The sequence below is a fragment of the Balaenoptera acutorostrata genome, chromosome 15 (genome assembly GCF_949987535.1).
Source record: "Balaenoptera acutorostrata chromosome 15, mBalAcu1.1, whole genome shotgun sequence".
In the NCBI taxonomy this organism is placed as follows: Eukaryota; Metazoa; Chordata; class Mammalia; order Artiodactyla; family Balaenopteridae; genus Balaenoptera; species Balaenoptera acutorostrata.
In genome coordinates, this window is record NC_080078.1 from 75,638,825 (window position 1) to 75,660,294 (window position 21,470).

At 42.1% G+C, this 21,470-nt stretch overlaps 1 protein-coding gene across 3 annotated transcripts in view; it reads right to left on the reverse strand.

Moving 5' to 3' along the window:
- Positions 1-21,470, reverse strand: part of ZNF334 (zinc finger protein 334) — a 57,477-nt gene that overhangs the window by 17,735 nt on the left and 18,272 nt on the right. The window contains exons 5-8 of one of the 3 annotated variants that reach the window (XM_028167298.2): positions 13,599-13,817; positions 9,610-9,668; positions 2,316-2,442; positions 1,962-2,054 (exon numbers count right to left, since the gene is read on the reverse strand). In XM_028167298.2, the coding sequence (XP_028023099.2) occupies positions 1,962-2,054; positions 2,316-2,442; positions 9,610-9,668; positions 13,599-13,817 (498 nt within the window). The other 2 variants (XM_057530179.1, XM_057530180.1) reach the window with 2 other exon arrangements.

Below are 21,470 nucleotides of genomic sequence, written 5' to 3' on the forward strand. Positions count from 1 at the left end.
GTTATGCATGTACATATGTATATACCTATATTCTTTTTTGATTCTTTTCGATTATAGTTTATTACAAGATATTGAATAGAGTTCCCTGTGCTATACAGTAAAACCTTGTTGTTTAATTCTACTTTTACATCGTTTTTTCTTCCTCTCTGATTTCTCTTTTTTTGTGAGAACTCAAGCACCTGGCTATTCGACTTGGTCTTATGACCTTTATTAATCTTTGTCTTAAAAAGTTTTGGCTATGAGTGATTATTATTATCTACTATTTTCATTTTATGCAATAACATTGGTTGTATGCTTAAAAACTTAAGACTTTTCTGTAGCAGATAAAACAAATAGAAGCCAATATGCTAGCAAGAAAAATCTGATATTGGATTTTCATACTTAAACTTTATAATAGATTTTTATACCTAAATTCACAACACATGTTCAACTTATCATCCCAGAAGTCTACAGTATTGTCAGCTCCTATCAGACCAGGGTATTTAATTCCATCAATTGTGTGTTTCCAACAACAAATACACTCTCATGGTCTTCACTTAGCACATATTATGTCCTTAGCTCTACTCAGAACCTAGATATCCTTCAGAGTACTGCTACTATCCCACTGTTAAAAAAAAATCTCAACACTTTAAGTTCCATTTGTGGTAAAATCGGCAAGTAAATACTGTCTGTATAATATGTTCTAACACTATTTCCACAGCTATGATACTTTCTCTCTATTTCTGTGAAAAAACCTGACTTTCATTGCTTGTGGCAGTTTTTCCACTTTTTTTAAAGTTTGGGATTTCAGCTGCCTCCAACCTATAAAAAAAATGGAGTTGACATTAAAATTTTTTTCCTTGTGGCCTTTGGATAATTTGCAGGGGAAAAAAAAGGGCGATGCTGACTACATTTGCATCTGCATATTGGGAATTCACTTTTTCCTTCTAAAAAACACTTTTTTTTCACGTGGCTCCTGGGAAACCCCTGACTCCTGATTCTCCCTCTACCATTGTGGGTGCTCCTTCTTGGTCTCTCTTGCTAGAGCCCTATGTCTCCGTGACCTCCAAATGTAATGCTCAAGGGTGCAGTCCTTGACCTCTTCTCTTACCTACTATCTCACTCAGAGTAGAATTCAGTCTTACCAGGCCTATAAAGCTTTGTCTCTAGCTAACGCTCTGACATCATCTGTTGCTTTCTCCTCACTGAACCCCCTCTGGTCCCACCAACTTCCTTGCTGTTCTCTGACTACACCAGGCACGCTCCTGTTTCAGAGGCTTGGCATCTGCTGTTCCTTGATCTGGAATCTCTCAGATAATCCGTCGCTCACTCCATCCCTTCATTCAAGACTCCATTCTACTCTCCTGTTCAAATGTCCACCTCCTCAAAGAGGCCTTCCCTGACTTCCTTCTGAAAAAGGACTCCCTTTTGGTCTCCATCCCCTTCATCTGACTTTAATTTCTCAGAGTGCCAATTACTACCAGACATGTTACATATGGATCTGCTATTCGGATCTACTGATAGGAGCAGAGACTTCGCTTGTGTATCTCCTGTGACTTAGAACGTGACTGGTGCATAGCTGGTGCTTCGTAAATATTTATTGAATAAAATGATCCATCAATAAATGCATATTTACAGAACATTTGGCACAGGAGGGAACGTAAAGGATGGCCATTATTGAACAGAGAGAAAAACAGAGAAATAAAGGTCTAGGATGAGGAAGTCAGCAACTGGATTCTATAAAAACCAAGCGAATCTCTCTCTATAAAACTCAAACAGAAAACAAAGAGCATGTATATATGAGAGTGATATATGGAGGCTTGATATCTAAGGTATGGTAGTCATCTGCCTTTAGTCACTTCTAAAAGTCTGGAGCCTCTAAAAGAGATTCCTAAAACCCATTTCAAAGATACTACCCCCTGAACTGGCCACTTTGGATCCAGTTTCCCCCGGCTGCCTTCTAGGTGACCTCATTAACTCACCTGGGTGGCTCTCACTTGGGAGTTGTCCCTTTAATATCCATGGTTCTTCTCGTTCCAACTTGAGTATCAGCTCAGGTTTGGAAACACAGTGACCTGTTGTGGGAAATGACGTGGGACTTGGCAAAGTTGCTTAGGAGTCAAGCCCTTTGAAGAATCAGAAGGGAGAAGCTTTAGGAGCTGTAGAATGATGGGGACCCTTTCACTAGGGAGGTGAGAATACAATATCCTTTCAAGTTCCCTAAAAGGGTTTTGAATCCAAAATCTCAAACCCAAGATGCATGATGCACTACAGTGACTTGGTTCCTAAGACAGGAAATGCATGCTGTCGGGAGCTGCATGGGAAGCTGGGCTTACCCAGGGACACCAGGTGCCCATAGTTCTCCAGCATCACATCCCTGTACAGGAGCCTCTGAGCACGGTCCAGCAATTGCCACTCCTTCTGGGTGAAGTCCACCGATACATCCTCGAACAACACCGATCCCTGTAATAGCCCAAGGCTGCTCAGTCTGCAGTGCACAAGACCAGATGGCACGGGAAATATGTAGGGGTACTGATTCTACCGTATTCACTGTAAAGAGTTGACCAGAAAATGTTATAAAGGTCGACTATCACATACCTTCCATCATGTTATACAGGCAGATCCCAGAGATATTGCAGGTTTGGTTCCAGACTACTGCATTCGAGTCACACGAATTTTGGGGGGTTTCTCAGTGCATATAAACATTATATTTATGCTATTTACTAAGCGTGCAATAGTATTATATCTAAAAAAGCAACGCACATGCCTTAATTTAAAAACACTTTATTGCTAAAAAAAATGCTAACAATCGAGCCTTCAGCAAGTTGTAATCTTTTTGCTGGTGGAGGGTCTAGCCTTGATGTTGGTGGCTGATCAGGGTGGTGGCTGCTGAGAGCTGAGGTGACCATGGCAATTTCTTAAAATAAGACAACAATGAATTTTGCCACATTGATTGATTCTTCCTTTCATGAACGATTTCTCTTTAGCATGCAATGCTGTTTGACAGCATTTTACCCACAGTAGGACTTGTTTCAAAATCGGAGTCAATCCTCTTAAACCCTGCCACTGCTTTATCAACTAAGCATGTGTAATATTCTAAATCCTTTGTTGTCATTTCAACAATCTTTGCAGCATCTTTCCCAGGAGTAGATTCCATCTCAAGGAACCACTTTCTTTGCTCATCCAAAAGATGCAACTCCTCATCTGCTAAAGTTTTATCATGAGATGGCAGCAATTCAATCACATCTTCAGGCACCACTTCTAATTTTAATCCTATTGCTACTTCCACCATCCCTGAAGTTACTTCCTCCACTGAAGTCTTGAACCCCTCAAAGTCATCCTTGGGGGTTGGAATCAACTTCTTCCAAACTCTTGTTAATGTTGATATGTTGACTTCTTCCCATGAATCACAAATATTCTTCATGGCATCTAGAATGGTAAATGCTTTCCAAAAGCTAAACTACTAAATGCTTCAGTAGTTGTGGCACATGGGCTCAGTAGTTGTGGCTCACGGGCTCTAGAGCACAGGCTCAGTAGTTATGGCGCACGGGATTAGTTGCTCTGCGGCATGTGGAATCTTCCCGGACCAGGGCTTGAACCCATGTCCCCTGCATTGGCAGGCGGATTCTTAACCACTGCACCACCAGGGAAGCCCAGCTATTGCCTTATGAAGTGTACTTCTTAAAGAAATTACTCCTTGCTCCATGAGCTGCACAATGCATGTTGTGTTAGCAGGCATGAAAACAACATTAATCATGTCGTCCATCTCCATCATAGCTCCTGGGTGACCAGGTGCATTGTCAATGAGCAGTAATAATTTTAAAAGGAATCTTTTTTTTTTTTTTTGGTGCAGTGGGTCTCAACAGTGGGATTAAAATATTCAGGAAACCATGTTATAAACAGATGTGCTGGCAGCCAGGCTTTGTTGTTCCATTTATAGAGCCCAGGCAGAGTAGATTTAGCATAATTCTTAAGGGTCCTAGGATTTTCAGAATGGTAAATGAGCACTGGCTTCAACTTCAAGTCACCAGCTGCATTAGCCACTAACAACAGAGTCAGCCTGTCCTTTGAAGCCAGGCATTGACTTCTCCTCTCTAGCTATGAAAGTCCTAGATAGCAGCTTCCTGACCTCTCTCAGCTTTCATAATATTGAAGAGAGTTAGGGTCTTTCTCTAGATTAGTCTTTGGCTTAAGGAAATGTTGTGGCTGCTCTGATCTTCTATCCAGACCACTAAAACTTTCTCCATATCAGCAATAAGACTGTTTCACGGGGCTTCCCTGGTGGTGCAGTGGTTGAGAGTCTGCCTGCCAATGCAGGGGACACGGGTTCGAGCCCTGGTCTGGGAAGATCCCACATGCCGCGGAGCGACTGGGCCCGTGAGCCACAATTACTGAGCCTGCGCGTCTGGAGCCTGTGCTCCGCAACAAGAGAGGCCATGATAGTGAGAGGCCCGCGCACCGCGATGAAGAGTGGCCCCCACTTGCCGCAACTAGAGAAAGCCCTCACACAGAAACGAAGACCCAACACAGCCATAAATAAATAAAAAAAAAAAAAAAAAAAAAGACTGTTTCACTTTCTTATCATTTGCATGTTCACTGAAGTAGCACTTTTAATTTCCTTCAAGAACTTTTCCTTTGCATTCACAATTTGGCTAATTGTTTGGCGCAAAAGGCCTAGCTTTCAGACTGTCTCAACTTTCAACATGCCTCCCTCACTAAGCTTAATCATTTCTAGCTTTTGATTTTAAATGAGAAACATTCAATTGTTCCTTTCACTTGAACACTTAGAAGCCACTGTAGGGCTATTAAGTGGCCTAATTTCAATAGTGTTGTATCTCAGGGGATAGGGGGGTCTAAGGAGAGGGAGAGAGATGGGGGAAGAGCTGGTCAGTGGAGCAGTCAGAACACACAAAACATTTACGGATTAAGTTTGCCGTCTTATATGGGCAAAGTTCGTGGTGCCCCAAAACAATTATAATAGTAACATCAGAGATCACTGATCACAGATCACCCTAACAAATACAATAATAATGAAAAAATTTGAAATATTGCAAGAATTGCCAAAATGTGACACAGAGACACGAAGTGAGCAAAGGCTGTTGACCGATAGCCTTGTCTGATGCAGGGTTTCCACAAACCTTCAATTTGTGGAAAAGAAAAAAAAATGCAGTATCTGCAAAGTTCAATAAAGCAAAGTACAATAAAATGAAGTCTGCCTGTATTTTGTTGGAGAAAGAGAAATCATACCAGAAATACTCTGCCTCTATCTTTAGTTGGTGATTCATAAAACAATTTGAGTTCCTCTACAGGCCTACAATTGTCCTAGCCATAGAGGATGCTAAGGTAAGACACTTGTCCTGTTTTTTGTTTTTTTAATTTATTTTATTGAAGTATAGTTGATTTACAATGTTGTGTTAATTTCTATTGTACAGCACAGTGATTCAGTTATACATATATATATACATACTTTTTCATTCTTTTCTATTATGGTTTATCACAGGATATTGAATATACTTCCCTGTTCTATACAGTAGGACCTTGTTGTTTATCCATCCTATGTGTAATAGTTTGCATCTGCTAACCCTGAACTCCCAATCCGTCCCTCCCCCACTCCCCCCCCCCCCTTGGCAACCACAAGTCTGTTCTCTATGTCTGTGGGTCTGTTTCTGTTTTGCAGATAAGTTCATTTGTGTCATATTTTAGATTCCACATATAAGTGATATCACATGGTTTTGTCTTTCTCTTTCTGACTTACTTCATTTAGTATGATAATCTCTAGGTCCATCCATGTTGCTGCAAATGGCATGATTTCATTCTATTTTATGGCTGAGTAGGATTCCATTGTGTATGTGTGACACTGGTCCTGTCTTTAAGGAGTTTACAGAATGATGGGACTTTCTACATAAACATACACATGCAGTAATAAATTACAGGAACCATGAAAAAATGTGTGTACGAGGTAGAGTGAGGTCACAAAGGGAGAGGGGGGTTAAATCTCAGTTTTTTCAGGGTATGCTTCATGGAGGAGATAAAGATTTGATTGCACAACCTAATCTCCTCTGCCCCCAAAACTACAGCAGGGAGAGTCATAAAAACACCAATACACTTCTCAGAGCAGAGGAAGTTTCTGGAAGATATAGAGTAGGAGGCAGATACTGGAGGCATTGTGCTCGTCCCTTAATGCAAACATAGAATGCACAAAAGTCTCAAGTTCTGTTCAGAGCCCGGAGAGACCTCCCACCTCAGCAGCAGCTGCAGCTGGAAGCCAAGATAGGCTCTGGGCTGAAGAACAGGGAACGTGAGTCACGGAAGGGCTGCCACACTCCTGACCCCCAGGAGGGGTGGGCTGAGGGTTAACACTCAGGAGAACGTTCCCTGTAAAAAGCAAGGAACTTCAACAAGGACTTGCTGTATAGCACAGGGAACTCTACTCAATACTCTGTAATAACCTATATGGGAAAAGAATCTGAAAAAGAATAGATATATGTACATGTATAACTAAATCACTTTGCTGTACACCTGAAACTAACACAACATTGTTAGCCAACTCTACTCCAGTATAAAATAAAATTAAAAAAAAAAAAAAAGCAAGGAACTGCCTCAAGGTGTCTGCGTGAACTTTGCATCCAAACAGAGGAGCAGGGTACTGTGCTTAGTCCCCTGATTCGGTCACAGCTTTTGTTTTAAGGCAACTCTGGGGAAACAGACTATCATGCTCTGCCATCAGGTAAGGCACTACCCCCTTTGGCAGGCGGAAGGGGGTCCCCTCAAGCTTTGTCTCTCTCTGGAGAGCCTAAGTGAAGCCTGTTCTGTACACATAACCCAATAATCTGTGTAAGAGGCCCCAAGTCAGTCCTTTCGTTCAAAGGAAAATCTTGCCAAGTAAACAGACCTCTGCCTTGCTGAGCATCACACATCAGCTGCCTACATTGATCTAATGAGGTCTTTACCTTTCTCTTCACACAGAAAACAGCAAACGGTCCAGATGCTGGAGGGAAAACAATGATCTGAGAAAGAAGCATCAGGAAGAACAGATTTGAAGACTGCTAAACAAATTTAATGCCAGTAAAAAGCGACAGCCTGAAAGATAAGTACCAAGACCAACAGATTGAAGACTATGAAAACAAGTGTAAGTAAAGATACTGAAGAGAATAATTTTTAAGTATTCCCATTGGTGTCTGCAAATCATATAGGAGAGTCTTATTTCCCTAAAAGGAGAAACGTTGGCTATGAACACAGAAAAAGGATACAGATATTAAATATTCTTTTGCTGACTTAGGACAACAACAAAAAACCCAGAAACTCTTAAGATAAGACTTGAAAACAAAATGACCCAAATGACAAAAATGAGCAAATCTCTCAATGCATAGAATAAAAACACAGAAAAATGGAAATGATGAAAGTAAAGGAGCACAGAGGGCCGACTGGGGAGAGGCACTGACCGTCTCATGGGATTTCTGGGTGGCAGGAACAAAGAGGGTGGAGGGAAGGAAATAATCACAGAAAGAACTGAAAATGTCCCAGAGCAAGTCAGTCTTCATCTCCACAAGATCCATCCAATTACCAAGCAGGCACTCTGAAAAAAGACAGGCAGCCAGACACACTGCCTGTGGAAATATCTGAAGCTCAAGGATAATGAAAAACTTGCAAGAAGAAAAAATAAAACCGGTTACTACAAAGGAATGAGAATCAAGCTGCCACACGACTTCCCCTCAGTCTCCCCACATACTAGGAGATAATGCAGATCATCTATAATCTTCTGAAGGAAAGGGATTTCAACCCCAAATTCTATAACCAGTCAATCACTCATGGAGTGGGGCAGAATAAAGGCCCTTTCAGATACCCAGACTCAGAAGGCGTATAACCACATAGTGATTCTGTAGACCACTCCAGAGGCCTCTATCAAAACTCAGCAGAACCTGGGAAAGAAGGCGTGCCATACGGAAATCGTGGTGGACGTTCAGAGCTGCAGGAACTGGTTCTTGGCGCAGCCAGAGAGGGTGGGTGACTTACAGACTGTGAAAGGGAAGCGTGCATGGAGCTAACGCAAGGAAACATCTTTTGAAAGTTAAGGAAACATCTTTTGAAAGTTATTGATGAAGGGTACGCAGGCAAAGATTTTACATTTTTGGACAAAGCTTCATATTGTGGGTACCAAGCCTGAGGATTCCTGAAACTTTGGAAAAGGAGTTGTTACGGTGATTGACAGTGATGCTGAAGCAGGCAGGCCATGCCCAGTTCAACAACAGGCCATCTGGAGTCAGGTAATAAAATCAGCCACTGAAGACAGAATGGCTGGTCCTCTGGATGGGCTGGGGCTGCCAGAGCAGAAGGTCGGCAGAAGGCACCTCAAACTGTCTTTCTACCTAAGTAGGGTTCCCAGATTTAGTAAATAAAAATACAGGGCTCTCAGTTAAATTCGAATTTCACATAAGCAACAATTACATTCTTTGTATAAGTATGTCCCATGCAAGATTTACTTTATTTTATACGTCCTGTGTCTTATCTGGCAACACTAGGCCTAAGAGATCTCCCATTCCAAGATCTTGGGCTGGTTGGAACACAAGCAGATGATAACTTACTCCCAACAGAGGGTGGAAAGTTTGCAGTGGACTTGGACTCCAGGTCTCCATCTGGCCAAATTTCTAATGATGTATCCTTAGAATGATTGCAGTTACAAGCTCTTGAGAAGTTCTTTACTTTTACTTCAGTGAAAAGGGGATAATAAAAGTGCTTACCTCCTAATGCTGTTGTCAGAATTATATGAGCTAATCCAGGTAGGAATTTAAGAGTGACTGGAGGGGCTTCCCTGGTGGCGCAGTGGTTGAGAATCTGCCTGCCAATGCAGGGGACATGGGTTCGAGCCCTGGTCTGGGAAGATCCCACATGCCGCGGAGCAACTAGGCCCCTGAGCCACAACTACTGAGCCTGCGCGTCTGGAGCCTGTGCTCCGCAACAAGAGAGGCCGCGATAGTGAGAGGCCCGTGCACCGCGATGGAGTGGCCCCCGCTTGCCACAACTAGAGAAAGCCCTCGCACAGAAACGAAGACCCAACACAGCCAAAACTAAATAAATAAATTAAAAAAAAAAAAAAGAGTGACTGGAGCATAAGCAGCCCTAAATTGTAGGTAATATTATAATTCTGTCACTTTATCTTCAAACTTGGGACAGCAAAAATAAGCAGGAAATGTATATTAGCATTGAAATAATTATTGTTCAAGTAGCTAGAAGATGTGATACGATTGTTAACAAAGAATTCTAAGAATACATAATTATTATGTAAAGAGAAAATGAAAAAAAATATTTAGAGCATTTCCACAAAGCCCGAGGTAAGGGAGGAGTGTATCTTATTTGGATGAAACTACAGATGAAAATGATTCCTGCTGTTGGTAGAAAAAAATGTGTTCACATATGTGTTAAACACATCAAAGGTAATAATGGAATAAAAATAAAATGTAGACCTTCAAAACCAGTAGAAGAAGAGAGGAGGAAAGTAAAATAATAAAACAGGAAAACGTTGGGAAATGAAAAAATGAAGAAGGACAATTGACAAGAAAGCTTGGTTATTAAAAATGCAAAGCAACTCTTAGATGTCACTGAAAAATATTGAGTAATAAGTAAACAACTCACCTGGGCTGTGTTCATTTTCTCCTGCTCCTGGAAAAGTTTAGGGAACTGTGAAGGCAGAGCTGAAGGAAAGGGAAAGAGCAAAGAAATTGTGAGAAATATGATCAACCTTGAAGGTCCTTATAGCACTTGCCTAGAAATCCCTACGTATTAGCTGACAGTCACATGGTGGGAGATTGTCTCTGACCCTTCAGAAGGGGCAGGCATGCTGAGGGGACTCTTGCAACCCTGGTATAACCAGGGGGAGCTAAAAGAAGCAGGCTTTTCATTGTGGAGAGTAAATATTTTTTCCTTATTGGTTTCTTACAATTTATAGCCTTCTTTGATTTAATAGCAGACAAATATAAGATAAGGTAAAATCCAACTAAGAAAGACCTGGTTAAACCCAGATAGCATAGCAAGGATGTCATGCTGTGCTTTTGGCTGTTATTAAACCTGTTACATTTCTGAAGTTTTTGATGTCTGGGATTTACATTAAAATAATCCAGTAGAGGGCTTCCCTGGTGGCGTACTGGTTAAGAATCCACCTGCCAAGGCAGGGGACATGGGTTCGAGCCCTGGTCCAGGAAGATCCCACCTGCCGCGAAGCAACTAAGCCCGTGCGCCACAACTACTGAGCCTGCACTCTAGAGCCCGCGAGCCACAGCTACTGAAGCCCGTGCGCCTAGAGCCTGTGCTCCGCAACGAGAGAAGCCACCGCAATGAGAAGCCCGCGCACCGCAACGAAGAGTAGCCCCCGCTCACTGCAACTAGAGAAAGCCAGCGCGCAGGAACGAAGACCCAACGCAGCTAAAAAAATTAATTAATTAAAAAATAATAATAATCCAGTAGAGGAAGGTGGAAGGCGGAAAGTGTATGCATGCGTGCGTACGTGCGTGCATGTTGGTGGCAGGGAGGATCTATATGTTGATAATTGCTGAAGCTGTGACAAGTATATAGAGTCATATTCTTTTCTTTACTGTTGTATGTTTTGAATATTTCCATTTTAAAAAGTGCATAAAATGATGCAACAACCAAAACCTGATAGAGATTCTACTGATATTTTTAACTCCGTGAAGTTAAAGAATTAATAGGAACTTCTGACAACAGGGATAGGGGTGCTTTAACAAGTCTATTTTTTTAAAAAGGGATTTATTCTCCTTTGGTTCCAGTGTCTCCAAAGGATGTTTTACTAAGACACTTGTTTTGACTTAACTGAGATGCGGTGGGCAGAACAGTGGCTGGGGAGGCAGGGGCCCTGGATGCACCTTTTGGTTCCACCACTTACGAATAATACAAAGCTAGATGATAAGAATGTGGGTATAATAATATTAGTGATACCAACAATACTTGCATAGTGCTTACTATGTAACAGACATTGTTCTAAGTCCTTTACATATATTACCTCATTTATTCCTTAAATGGAGCAAGATGAGGAATTTGGGAATAACATCTACACACCAGTGTATATAAAATAGATAAACAACAAGGACTTACTGTATAGCACAGGGAACTATACTCAATATTTTATAATAACCTACATGGGAAAAGAATTTGAAAAAGAATATATATATGTATAACTGAATCACTCTGTTGTACACCTGAAACTAACACAACATTGTAAATCAACTATACTTCAATAAAAATATATATAATAGAAAAAAAACAAAAAAACCCCAAACAAAAAATAAATTAAAGCAGAAATTAAAAATTTAACACACACCTACAAAATTCCAAGTCCATTTGTGTAAGCAATTTTCCCCAAACCTTCAAGAAAAACAATAATCTACAGAATACATGCCAGAAACAGAAAAATAAACTTCCCCAATTCAATCTGTATGGCTCCTGTACTCTTGAGGCCAATGTCAGTTTAGGATAAGTGGAGAAAAACTTAGTCACTTGTTTCCCCGTATAAACTTAGATGCAAAAATCCTAACAAGGATTAACAAACTAAATAAAGCAATTCATTTAAAAACATTTTTTAAAGAGCAAGCTGTAGGTACTATTATTACCCCATTTTATAGATGAGGAAATTGAGAAGTTAAAGTAATGCGGTAGAGCTGGGCCTTGAACCCTGGCGGTGTGGCTCCAGAAACCCTGTATTTAACCCCACGCTAATCACTTCCTCAGGCCCCCAGTTGAGGCGGGATTACAGAACTCCTGAAAACTCTTCCTGTACCCGGATAAAGTCAGGGATGGGGGGTGGGCAGCGTATCTCTAAATTCATGTGATGATGGGCGTGGCTTGAGGGCTGTGCAAAATCCCGGAACAGGGGCTGGAGAATTAAGGGCATCCGGGAGGAGTTTCTGGGAGGAGTGGAGAGAGTGCCTCCCTATCCCTCCTCCCAGATGTGTCCTCATCAACCGTCTTCAGAATTTCCTCTTCCCGAGAAGCCTGCCTTCTGCCCACCACCCTCAGCCCAACTCCCCCTCTCTTTGAAGACCCACACCTCACGGACCAATGGTTCTCCACAACCTCTGGTGTGGTGGTGTTACTCAGGGCAGAAGGATCACGAATTGCTTCCAAGCAAGCAAATAGAGAACCTGCTTGTTTCTGGGATCTCTGCCCTGCAGCTGTGGTGAGCGTGTCCGGGTAGCGTGAGGATCTCCCAGGTGAGAGTCCTGCTCCTGGTAAACCCCCCCCCCCCTCTTTCTTTCCTCACAAGAGCTGTGTGATCCAGGGAAAACTTGTACCTGGCTGGGGAGCGGGGAGGGTAAATTCAAACAACTGGAATCTTCAGCCCCAGTCCCAACTCTCTCTTGCAGTGAATTCACCATCCTCTACAACAGAAGTTCTCACAGAGTGGTCCCCAACCAGCAGCATCAGTGTCACCTGGGAACTTGATAGAAATGCAAATTCTTGGGCCCCTCCCCAAACCTCCTGAACCAGAAACTCTGGGGGTGAGGCCCAACAGAGCTATTGGGTTTTAACAAGCCCTCCAGCTGTTTCTGATACATGCTTTTTTGAGAACCACTGCCAGAAAATCTGGCTTGGGAGTCTGTAAACTGCAGTGGGCAGAGGACAGACAGACAATGAAAGGAGAGTCTAGAAGCCTCAATTATGCAGTAACCCAAGGGCTCTGAACAGAAACCAAGAAATCTCCAGAGCTTCTGGAGAAGACTCAGTCCCGGTGCACTCCAGGTCCTTCCCTCTGGCTCTTAGGGACGTGCCACTCTGCTTAGTCCTGTGAAGGATGTGCTGCTGGACAAAACCCAGCATGGGATTTGGAAATAAAACTGTTTGAGGTTTGTAATCCCAGCTCCTTCAGTTACTGGCCTGGAGACTTCCCCTCCAGAGTCTTGGTTTTCTTGTCAGTTAAAATGGGATGGGTAATACTGACTCTCCAGGGGGTCTTTGAGAACCAATAACGATCTTAATGAAAAGAACAGTGATAAAGGCAGTTAACATTTCCCGGGTGCTTAGTGAATGCCAGGACCGCTGCTGAGTGTTTACAGGTTATCTTAATTCAATCCTCAAAACAACTTTGAGACAGGTTTTTGGAATAACTTCCTTTGGCAGATGGGGAAACTGAGATTTAGAGGCTCATCATTTTGTCCATGGAGACTCAGTGGCCAGGCTAGAATTTGAACTTGTCTTAGTTCAAATTCAGGCTCTTAAATCAACCTGCACATAATAAATGTTATCAGAATTTATTCTCACCCCCGCCAGTGTCCTGGATTTGACTCGATAATGAATGGCTGGCCAGGGCACATGCAAATTCGAGGAGCTTCTGGAAACAGCTCGTTACCATTTGGATGCTTTTTCTCAGCGCACTTCATTGTGACCTAGTAACCCGCGCTTCTCCCTTAGCCTCTTCGTGGAACCTGTAGGTCCGTAGCCAAGCTGCTCTGTCACTTGGCTTTCTTTAGCGGCAAAGGCAGACCAGACTCAGGAACAAGTGCTATACAGGGTCTCAGCCTGCGTGGGATTCGCCCAAGTTTTTGCTTCCACCAGGTGTGGGCACAAAACCTACCCCAAGCTCAGCAAAAACCCCCTCCATACCAGGTTCTCACCTGTAGCGCACATCCTTCGTGCAGGACCCCTCACTGAGCAATGCGTAGACCGGGAGGCTCCGGAATTATCTGCCGCGCGAAGCTGGAGACCAGGGAGCGGGCGAACAATGAGGAGAACTGCACATGCGCCGAAGGAGCTGTGAGGGACCAGTTCCCTGCCCTCTCCTCCCGGTAATCCATCAAATTCGGGACTCCGTTTCCCATAAGTCTCAGCGTCCCCTTCGTTAGAGAATGTCAGAAGAGTTCCTGCTTTACTTGGTGAGTTGGATAATTTGTCCACCTCCACTCAAAACTGGATTTCAAAAGTAATACACCAAAACTGTGGCTAAAACGGCAGATACACATAAAACAAACGAAGATTTGATCAAAGGAGAGTACACATAATCTCCTCTCCCAGAAATGACCATGTTAGGTGATACCTTTATTAAAATAGGACCCTAAAAGTGCAGTGTTATTTTGACCTTGTCATTAAACAAGTGGTTAATAACTTTCTTATTCTTTTTACATTTTTATTTTGAAAAATTTCAAACTTACAAAAAAGTTGCAGGAATGATTCATTACGAATGAACACCTGTAAAATGTTTACTTAGCAACAATTGTTATTATTTTGCCACATTTGCATTCTCTCAATTCCTCTCTCTCATCTTCCTCACCATTTGAGAGTAAGTTCAAACATGAACTGTCACCCCTAAAATTAGCATACATTTTCTAAGAGTAGAAAATCCTTTTACATAACCACCACAAATCAAATTCAAGAAAGTGAACACTGATATACTATTATTATCAAATATGTAGACCATATTCAAATTTCACCCGTTGTACCAATAATGTCCTTTATAACTTTTTTTTTCTGATCTAGCATCTGATTCAGAGTCATTCCTTACATCCAGTTGTCATGTCATTTAGACCTCTTTCATCTAGTTCCTCAGCCTTTTTTGTCTTTTATGACATTGGTAACTTTGAAGAGGACAGACTTGTTTTGAAGTGTTCCTTCATTTGGATTTGTCTGTTTCCCCACAATTAAATTCAGGTTATACATTTCTTGGCATAACATAATGGATGTTACGTTCTTCTCAGTAAATTATACCAGATCAGTTTCATACACATGATGTCAGTTTGTCCCACTTTTGGTAATATTAACTTTGATTCCATGATTAAGATGATGTGCAGGTCAACGTACTTTTATATCAATTGTTTCTCTTATGCCAATAGTAGTAATAGGAAATAAGTTCCAGTCACAGTAGCAGTCAGTATCTAGGACTAGGTTAACAAGAACTGGGCAGAACTTACACAAAAGAAACTATTACACTCTACTGTGTGACATTAAAATGTGAACGGAGACATGTACTGTCTTCCTAGATAGGAAGACAACATTCTTTAACAAAATTCCAATCAAAATCTCAGTAAGTTGAGTGATGTGGTTTCTTTCTTTAATTTTAATTTTATTTTACTTTACTGAACACATCTAAATTTCATCTGGAAGAACAGAAAAAAAAAAAACCTAGGAAAATAGCCAGGACTTTAAAAAGAATCAAAATACCTGTATTTCCTATCAGATATGAATATGAATAATATTAACATAATATTCAAAAAGCTGCCTCTGGCTCATTAAAGAACAGGTACCCAAGAGTTCATAAGAATTTACAGTATGATAAAGGTGGAATTTCCAAGTAGGGCACCATGGGGGGAGGGGAGAAATGAGGTAGTCAAGAAATCATGTTAGGAAACTAGAGGCAGTGTGGGGAGAGGGGAAGATTATCTCTCTCACCCTTTAAACCACATAAATTTACCCTTTATACCACATAAATTTCATATGGATTCTTGATTTAACATTTCAGTAGTTAAGCCACCAAGTACCCAGAGAAAATAGAAAAGAATTTTCTCATTTAATCTCTGCGTAGGGATGGCAGGCTGTCAAACCATAAAAGTAATGACTATTGAATTTTTTTTAATTAATTAATTTCTTTTTGGCTGCGTTGGGCCTTCGTTGCTGCGCGCGGGCTTTATCTAGTTGCAGTGAGCAGGGTGGTTACTCTTTGTTGTGGTGCGCGGGCTTCTCATTGCGGTGGCTTCTCTTGTTGCGAAACACGGGCTCTAGGTGTGCGGGCTTCAGTAGTTGTGGCGTGTGGCCTCAGTAGTTGTGGCACACGGGTTTAGTTGCTCTGTGGCATGTGGGATCTTCCCAGACCAGGGCTCGAAACCATGTCCCCTGCCTTGGCAGGCAGATTCTTAACCACTGCGCCACCAGGGAAGTCCATGACTATTGAATTTTACTGTAGAAAAATTTAAAACCTTACTTTCAGAAAAAAAACCTAGGTGAAAATATATTTGTTAAGTATATGAAAGAAATGGTTTACTGACTTTATTTAATTATCTCTTACACATTTGTAAGAAGATCACCCTACCATAAAAATGATCTATGGATATGAAGGAAAAAGTAATAAAAGGGAAAATGCAAATGAGGGATAAATATGTGAAAGCAGCCCATGAACTACAAATAAAAAATGCAAATTTTTAAATACATTTTTTGGTTTTTACACTCGGCAAAGATGATAAAGAAAAATGATATCCATGGGGGCATAAATTTGGGGAAATGTTTATTCTCATAAATTTCTATTTGGAATGTAATTTATAAAACAATTTGGAGGCCACTCTGTACCAACATTTTAAAAAAGCCTGCACTTTAATGGAGCAATTTTATTATTAGAAATATGAACTAAGGAAATGATTGTCCAAAGATACAGGTATAAGTACTTCTTAAAGTTTATGTTAACAGCAACACATTGTCAAAAATCTAAATGTAAAAAAAAAAAGAAAGAAAGAAAAGAAATGAGCTTGTAGGAGCCCATAAGTTGGGGTATTAGGAAACCATTAAAAAAATTATAATGCAGAGATGTATTGACATGGGGGAGTTTACAATATATTTTTAAATAAAATGCTCTTTACACAAGAATACAAGCCATTGATTTTTTATTTTTTTGGTAAAAATCATAGATGTCTTCTAAGAGTATAAAAACAAATGTAAAGGGCTTCCCTGGTGGCGCAGTGGTTGAGAATCCGCCTGCCAATGCAGGGGACACGGGTTCGAGCCCTGGTCTGGGAAGATCCCACATGCCGCGGAGCATCCCACTAGGCCCGTGAGCCACAACTACTGAGCCTGTGTGTCTGGAGCACTGACACGCTCCAACACGAACCAACAGAAAAAATTAAATTTAGAATACGCATGATCTCCTTAATTTCGCCTTTTTGTTTTTTGTTTGCTCTAAAACATTATTGAACTTTTCATAAATATTTTGATTTAAGGTATCTTGGATCTTGTTACTTTGTCATCTAAGACTCATTATTTTAATACAGGGGGAAAAAAAGATTAAGCAATTTCTTTTTATCTTGCTAACATGTAAAGTTTGCCATCCAGTCATTTGAATGTGATCCCTAGGTCCTTGGCAATACGTATTTGCATTCATGTTATTTCTGTTTTACTGCAGTTTTTAAAAACATATAACGTGCCACCAATCGTCATGTGACGATTATAGAGGGCAAACTATAAAACTGTTTTTAAAAACAAGAAATAACCTGATAATTTCCCAGAATTAAAGTGAAAAGACTGCAAATTGAAAAGCCCCATTGACCACCAAACAAGATAGAAAAGGAAAACCCAAACCAGGTAAAAATATCATGAGTTATAAGAACAACAGAAATGAAAATTCTAAAAGCTCCTAGAGAGAAGGTACAGGTACAGGTACACTCTTCCCATTGATTAAATCGGGAAAACTGATTTAATGGTACATGGGATCTCTTTCTTATTTCTTACAACTACATATGAATCTATAAATATCTGAATAAATTGTCAATTATTAAAAATAAAAAATAAGAGACTCAAAAGGTCTTCATTTTTTTGTGCAGTCTCAGGTTATACTTGCAGAAGCTCAGGTATGTTTGTATCATGCTCCTGATAAACAATGTGAAAGAACCCAACACCTTTATTTTAAAGATGAGAAAACAGAGGTACATCAAGGTTAGGTACCTAAACCCCTAAAGCTTGTTAATATTAAGCAGATTATCATTTCTGCCTCTATAATTACAGTGATGGAGAATTTGGTGGCAACTGTCAAGATCTCCAGCCCTGGGTTCAAAGACCTTTGGGATACATCCCATCAGTACTACAACTGGCCGTGTGATCTTAGAAAACTAATCTGTTTGGATTTTCTACTCATTAAAATGAGTCAATTGTACCTACACCAGTGGGATTTCAAGATGCTGAAATAAAATAACTCATGCTAGTACAATGGATGCGTGGTAGGAGACTCTCAAAATAACGCCTTTTTTTGGGCATATTAAGTGCTAGATGCTAGAACTAAAGGCTTTGTATAGAAAGATAAAAGGTACAGTCCTGGCTCCATGAGCGAAGTCTTGGAAGAGAAAATAACATCTATTTTTAAAAACTGTGCAGCACGAAGTATAAAAAATAAGTGGGTGCAGGGAGTTGATGAGCCTGGCTAAGTAAAAATGTGGCCAGGTGAGGAAGGGACAGCCTTAGAAATGTGAACTTTGCCCAGGATTATGCCCTTGAGGGGAGTGCCAAAGAGCCCAGTCTTTTATTTTTTTAATTAAAAAAAAATTTTTTTTTTCCTATTTTTTGGCCACACTACACAGCACGAGGGATCTTAGTTCCCCCACCAGGGATCGAACCCACGTCCCCTGCAGTGGAAGCGAGGAGTCTTAACCACTGGACCACCAGGGAAGTCCTGATCCCAGTCTTTTAGAGTCAGACAGATCAGCGGGTGAAGCCCTGTGCTGCCCCTCAGTGCTATGTGACCTTGGGCAAATCGCTTATATCTTGAATCCTCCCTTTCTTTGACTCCAAAATAAGAATGATGATTTCCTTAGAGGGAGACTGTCAGGAAATGAGGTCACGAGTATGGAAGGGCTTAGCACCTGCTAGGTTCTCAGTATCTTCCTGCAGCCGGCTAAAATGGCCACAGTAGATGCAAAATGTCACCGTCTTTACTTTCTGTATAATCCAACTCTATTTGCTCAGCCACAAATGATGGCAGGAAACATGTATTTATACCGCTCTAAGGTAACTGCACACCTTCGTTCTTAAAACAGACTCTTCTGAAGCTGTCAGCTGATTGCGAAATGAGGCTCTGATTTTAGAGATGCTCTCAGGCACATCCTCTCCCCACATGTGCTCCTTCCCTTTCCTCCTATTGTGCCTCTGAATTAAGTGTTCCCTGCATGAAGGCCAAACAAGTGAAGGAGCAGGCGGATGTCTCAGGGCTGGGTGCTGTCTGATCGGGCTACTAGAACAAAATGTCATAGACTCAGTGGCTTATAAACAATAAATATTTCTCCCAGTTCTGGAGGCTGGAAAGTCCAAGATCAAGGTGCTGGCAGATTCAGTGTCCAGGTTTGGCTGGCCTCTGCCTGGGGCATCTCACCCTGCTTGGGCTTCGGTTTTGGCTTCTGTCCTGCTGCACCGTTTGGTCCCCCTGGCTTTTAGAGAGAGTGAGCATCTGGACCTGACATCCCCCTTCACAGCCTCTGGTCCATGAATCCACCCTCTATGCCCGCCTCATGCCAACCTAGGCCAGTCTCAGTCTCTGGCCCTCTGCACGTTTCCCCTGCTGCTATCACAACCCCCCACAAACATAAGGGCCTTAAAACAACACTAATCTGTTATCTTACAGTCTGGAGGTCAGAAGTCTGAAATGGGTCTGAAATAGGTGAAAAAACCAAGGTATTGGCAAGACTGTATTCCTTTGGAAGGCTCCAGGGAGGATCCGTTTCCTTTCCTTTTTCAGCTTCCAGAGGCTGCTTACCATTCCTGGGCTCTTGGCTTCATCACCTGACCTTCCTGCCTCCTTTTTATAGGGGCCCTTTTGATTCTATCTGGACCACCTGGATATTCCAGAATACTCTCCCCATCTCAGGATCCTTAGCTTACTCACACCTGCAAAGTCCCTTCTGCCATGTAAGGTAACATATTCACAGGTTCTGGGAATCAGGATGTGGCCCTGTTGGGGGTGGTGATGGTCATTATTCCGTGTACCACACCCTTCCATCGTTCCCAGCCCCTGCGTGGGGCAAGCAGCACATGCTGGATTCCTCCATGTCACTGACGGGCCATGGGAAAGTGGAGGTGCTATTTGACACCATTTCCCTGCCAAATGCAGGTAACTGCCTCTCCTCCTCCGGGCAGCTGCCTCATGTGGGGGAGGGGCACCACATGAGACCCCCCTCATCTCAAAGATCCAAGTGGGAAGAGTATCAAGTGGAGTGTGTGTAATATGACATCATGATTGGGGTACACAGCAGGCATGAATACGACCACTGGGGAATTTCCACCCTAAACCTTGACCAGACCATCCTACATCCCTTAATCCTTCCTGTTTCCAATATACTCAGGATCAGAAGTTTTCCATTTCTGTTATGGTCATGACCAATGACTTCATGACTTCAATTTTCAAGTCCAAATTGATACGTTTATATCTGCCTTCATTTTAAAAGGGTATCTTCACTGGGTATAGAACTCCAGGTGCATGGCCTCAACCAAACACCCCATCACCCCATTCTCCACTCTGGCTGGAATCCCACTTTCTTACCAGCACTGTGTGACCTTCAAAACTTCTCTTTGACTCAGTATCCCCGTCCTGTAGGCAGTGACTGGCCTTGATTGGGAAATGAGAAGATCCTGGGTGTGATGGTCTGGACTCTATATAAGCAGGCTCAGGTGTGTGCCAGGCTTGCTGGCCGTGCTGGGGCTGACCTCTCTGAGAGGGTGAGTTCACGCCCTGTTTCACTGCAAGGCAGAGGAAGTTTTGTTCACTGCAGATCTAGGAAATAGAGCAGCACACTTTGGCACGGGGGGACAGGCCCAATATACCTGAAATCCCAGCTACTGCAGCATCGTGTGTGGGCTCCTTGTAGGGCCCAGGAGAAGAGGGGAAACTTCAGGCCCAGGTTGGGAGGCTGTCGTGCGTTCCTGGTTTCCTCTGTGTATGTGGTTGAGGTGGTAGTGATTTGGGGTGGGGATGGGGGACATGGGTGCTTGATCTCACATACTTCTGCCCTCAGTTTTAAGGTGTGAGCTCACTGGAGCCTGTTTTGCCCTGAGAACAGAAGGACGAAGAGGAGAAAAATGGATCTTTCATTTCTAAAGGTGACATCACAGGTGAATCACTTACTTCTGAGTTCCTTCCTAAATACCAATTTACAGGCCTAATAACATTTGGCTGTTCAGGGCTGTAAGTAAGGGAGTATCTGTTGCAGGCCTCTCCCCTGGCTTCTGGTGGTTGCTGGCAGTCCTTGGTGTTCCTTGGCTTGTGGGTGCATCACCCTGGTCTCTGCCTTTATCCTCGCATTGTGTTCTCCCCGTGTCTCTTCACAAAGTTGTCCCTCAGTGCATGTCAGCCTCTGTATCCAGATTTCCCTTTCCTAAACCATTAGATTAAGGCCCATTTGTATCTCATTTTAACCTGATTACTTTTGTAAAAACCCTATTTTCAAGCAAGGTCACATTCTTAGGTCCTGGGGGTTAGGACTTCCATGTATCTTTTTTCGGGGACCACTATGAATCCATAACAGACTGATACAAGAAAAATTAACAAGACATTTCTTCTGGTAGAGAAGTTTTCCATTTCTGTTATGGTCATTGGTCATTCAATTTTCAAGTCCAAATTGATACGTTTATATCTGCCTTAGTTTTTAAAGGATATCTTCACTGGGTATAGAACTCCAGGTGCATGGCCTCAACAAAATGCCCCATCACCCCATTCTCCACTCTGGCTGGAATCCCACTTTCTTACCAGCACTGCATGACCTTCAAAACTTCTGTCTGACTCAGTATCCCAGCAGCTGTTCTTCAAGCCT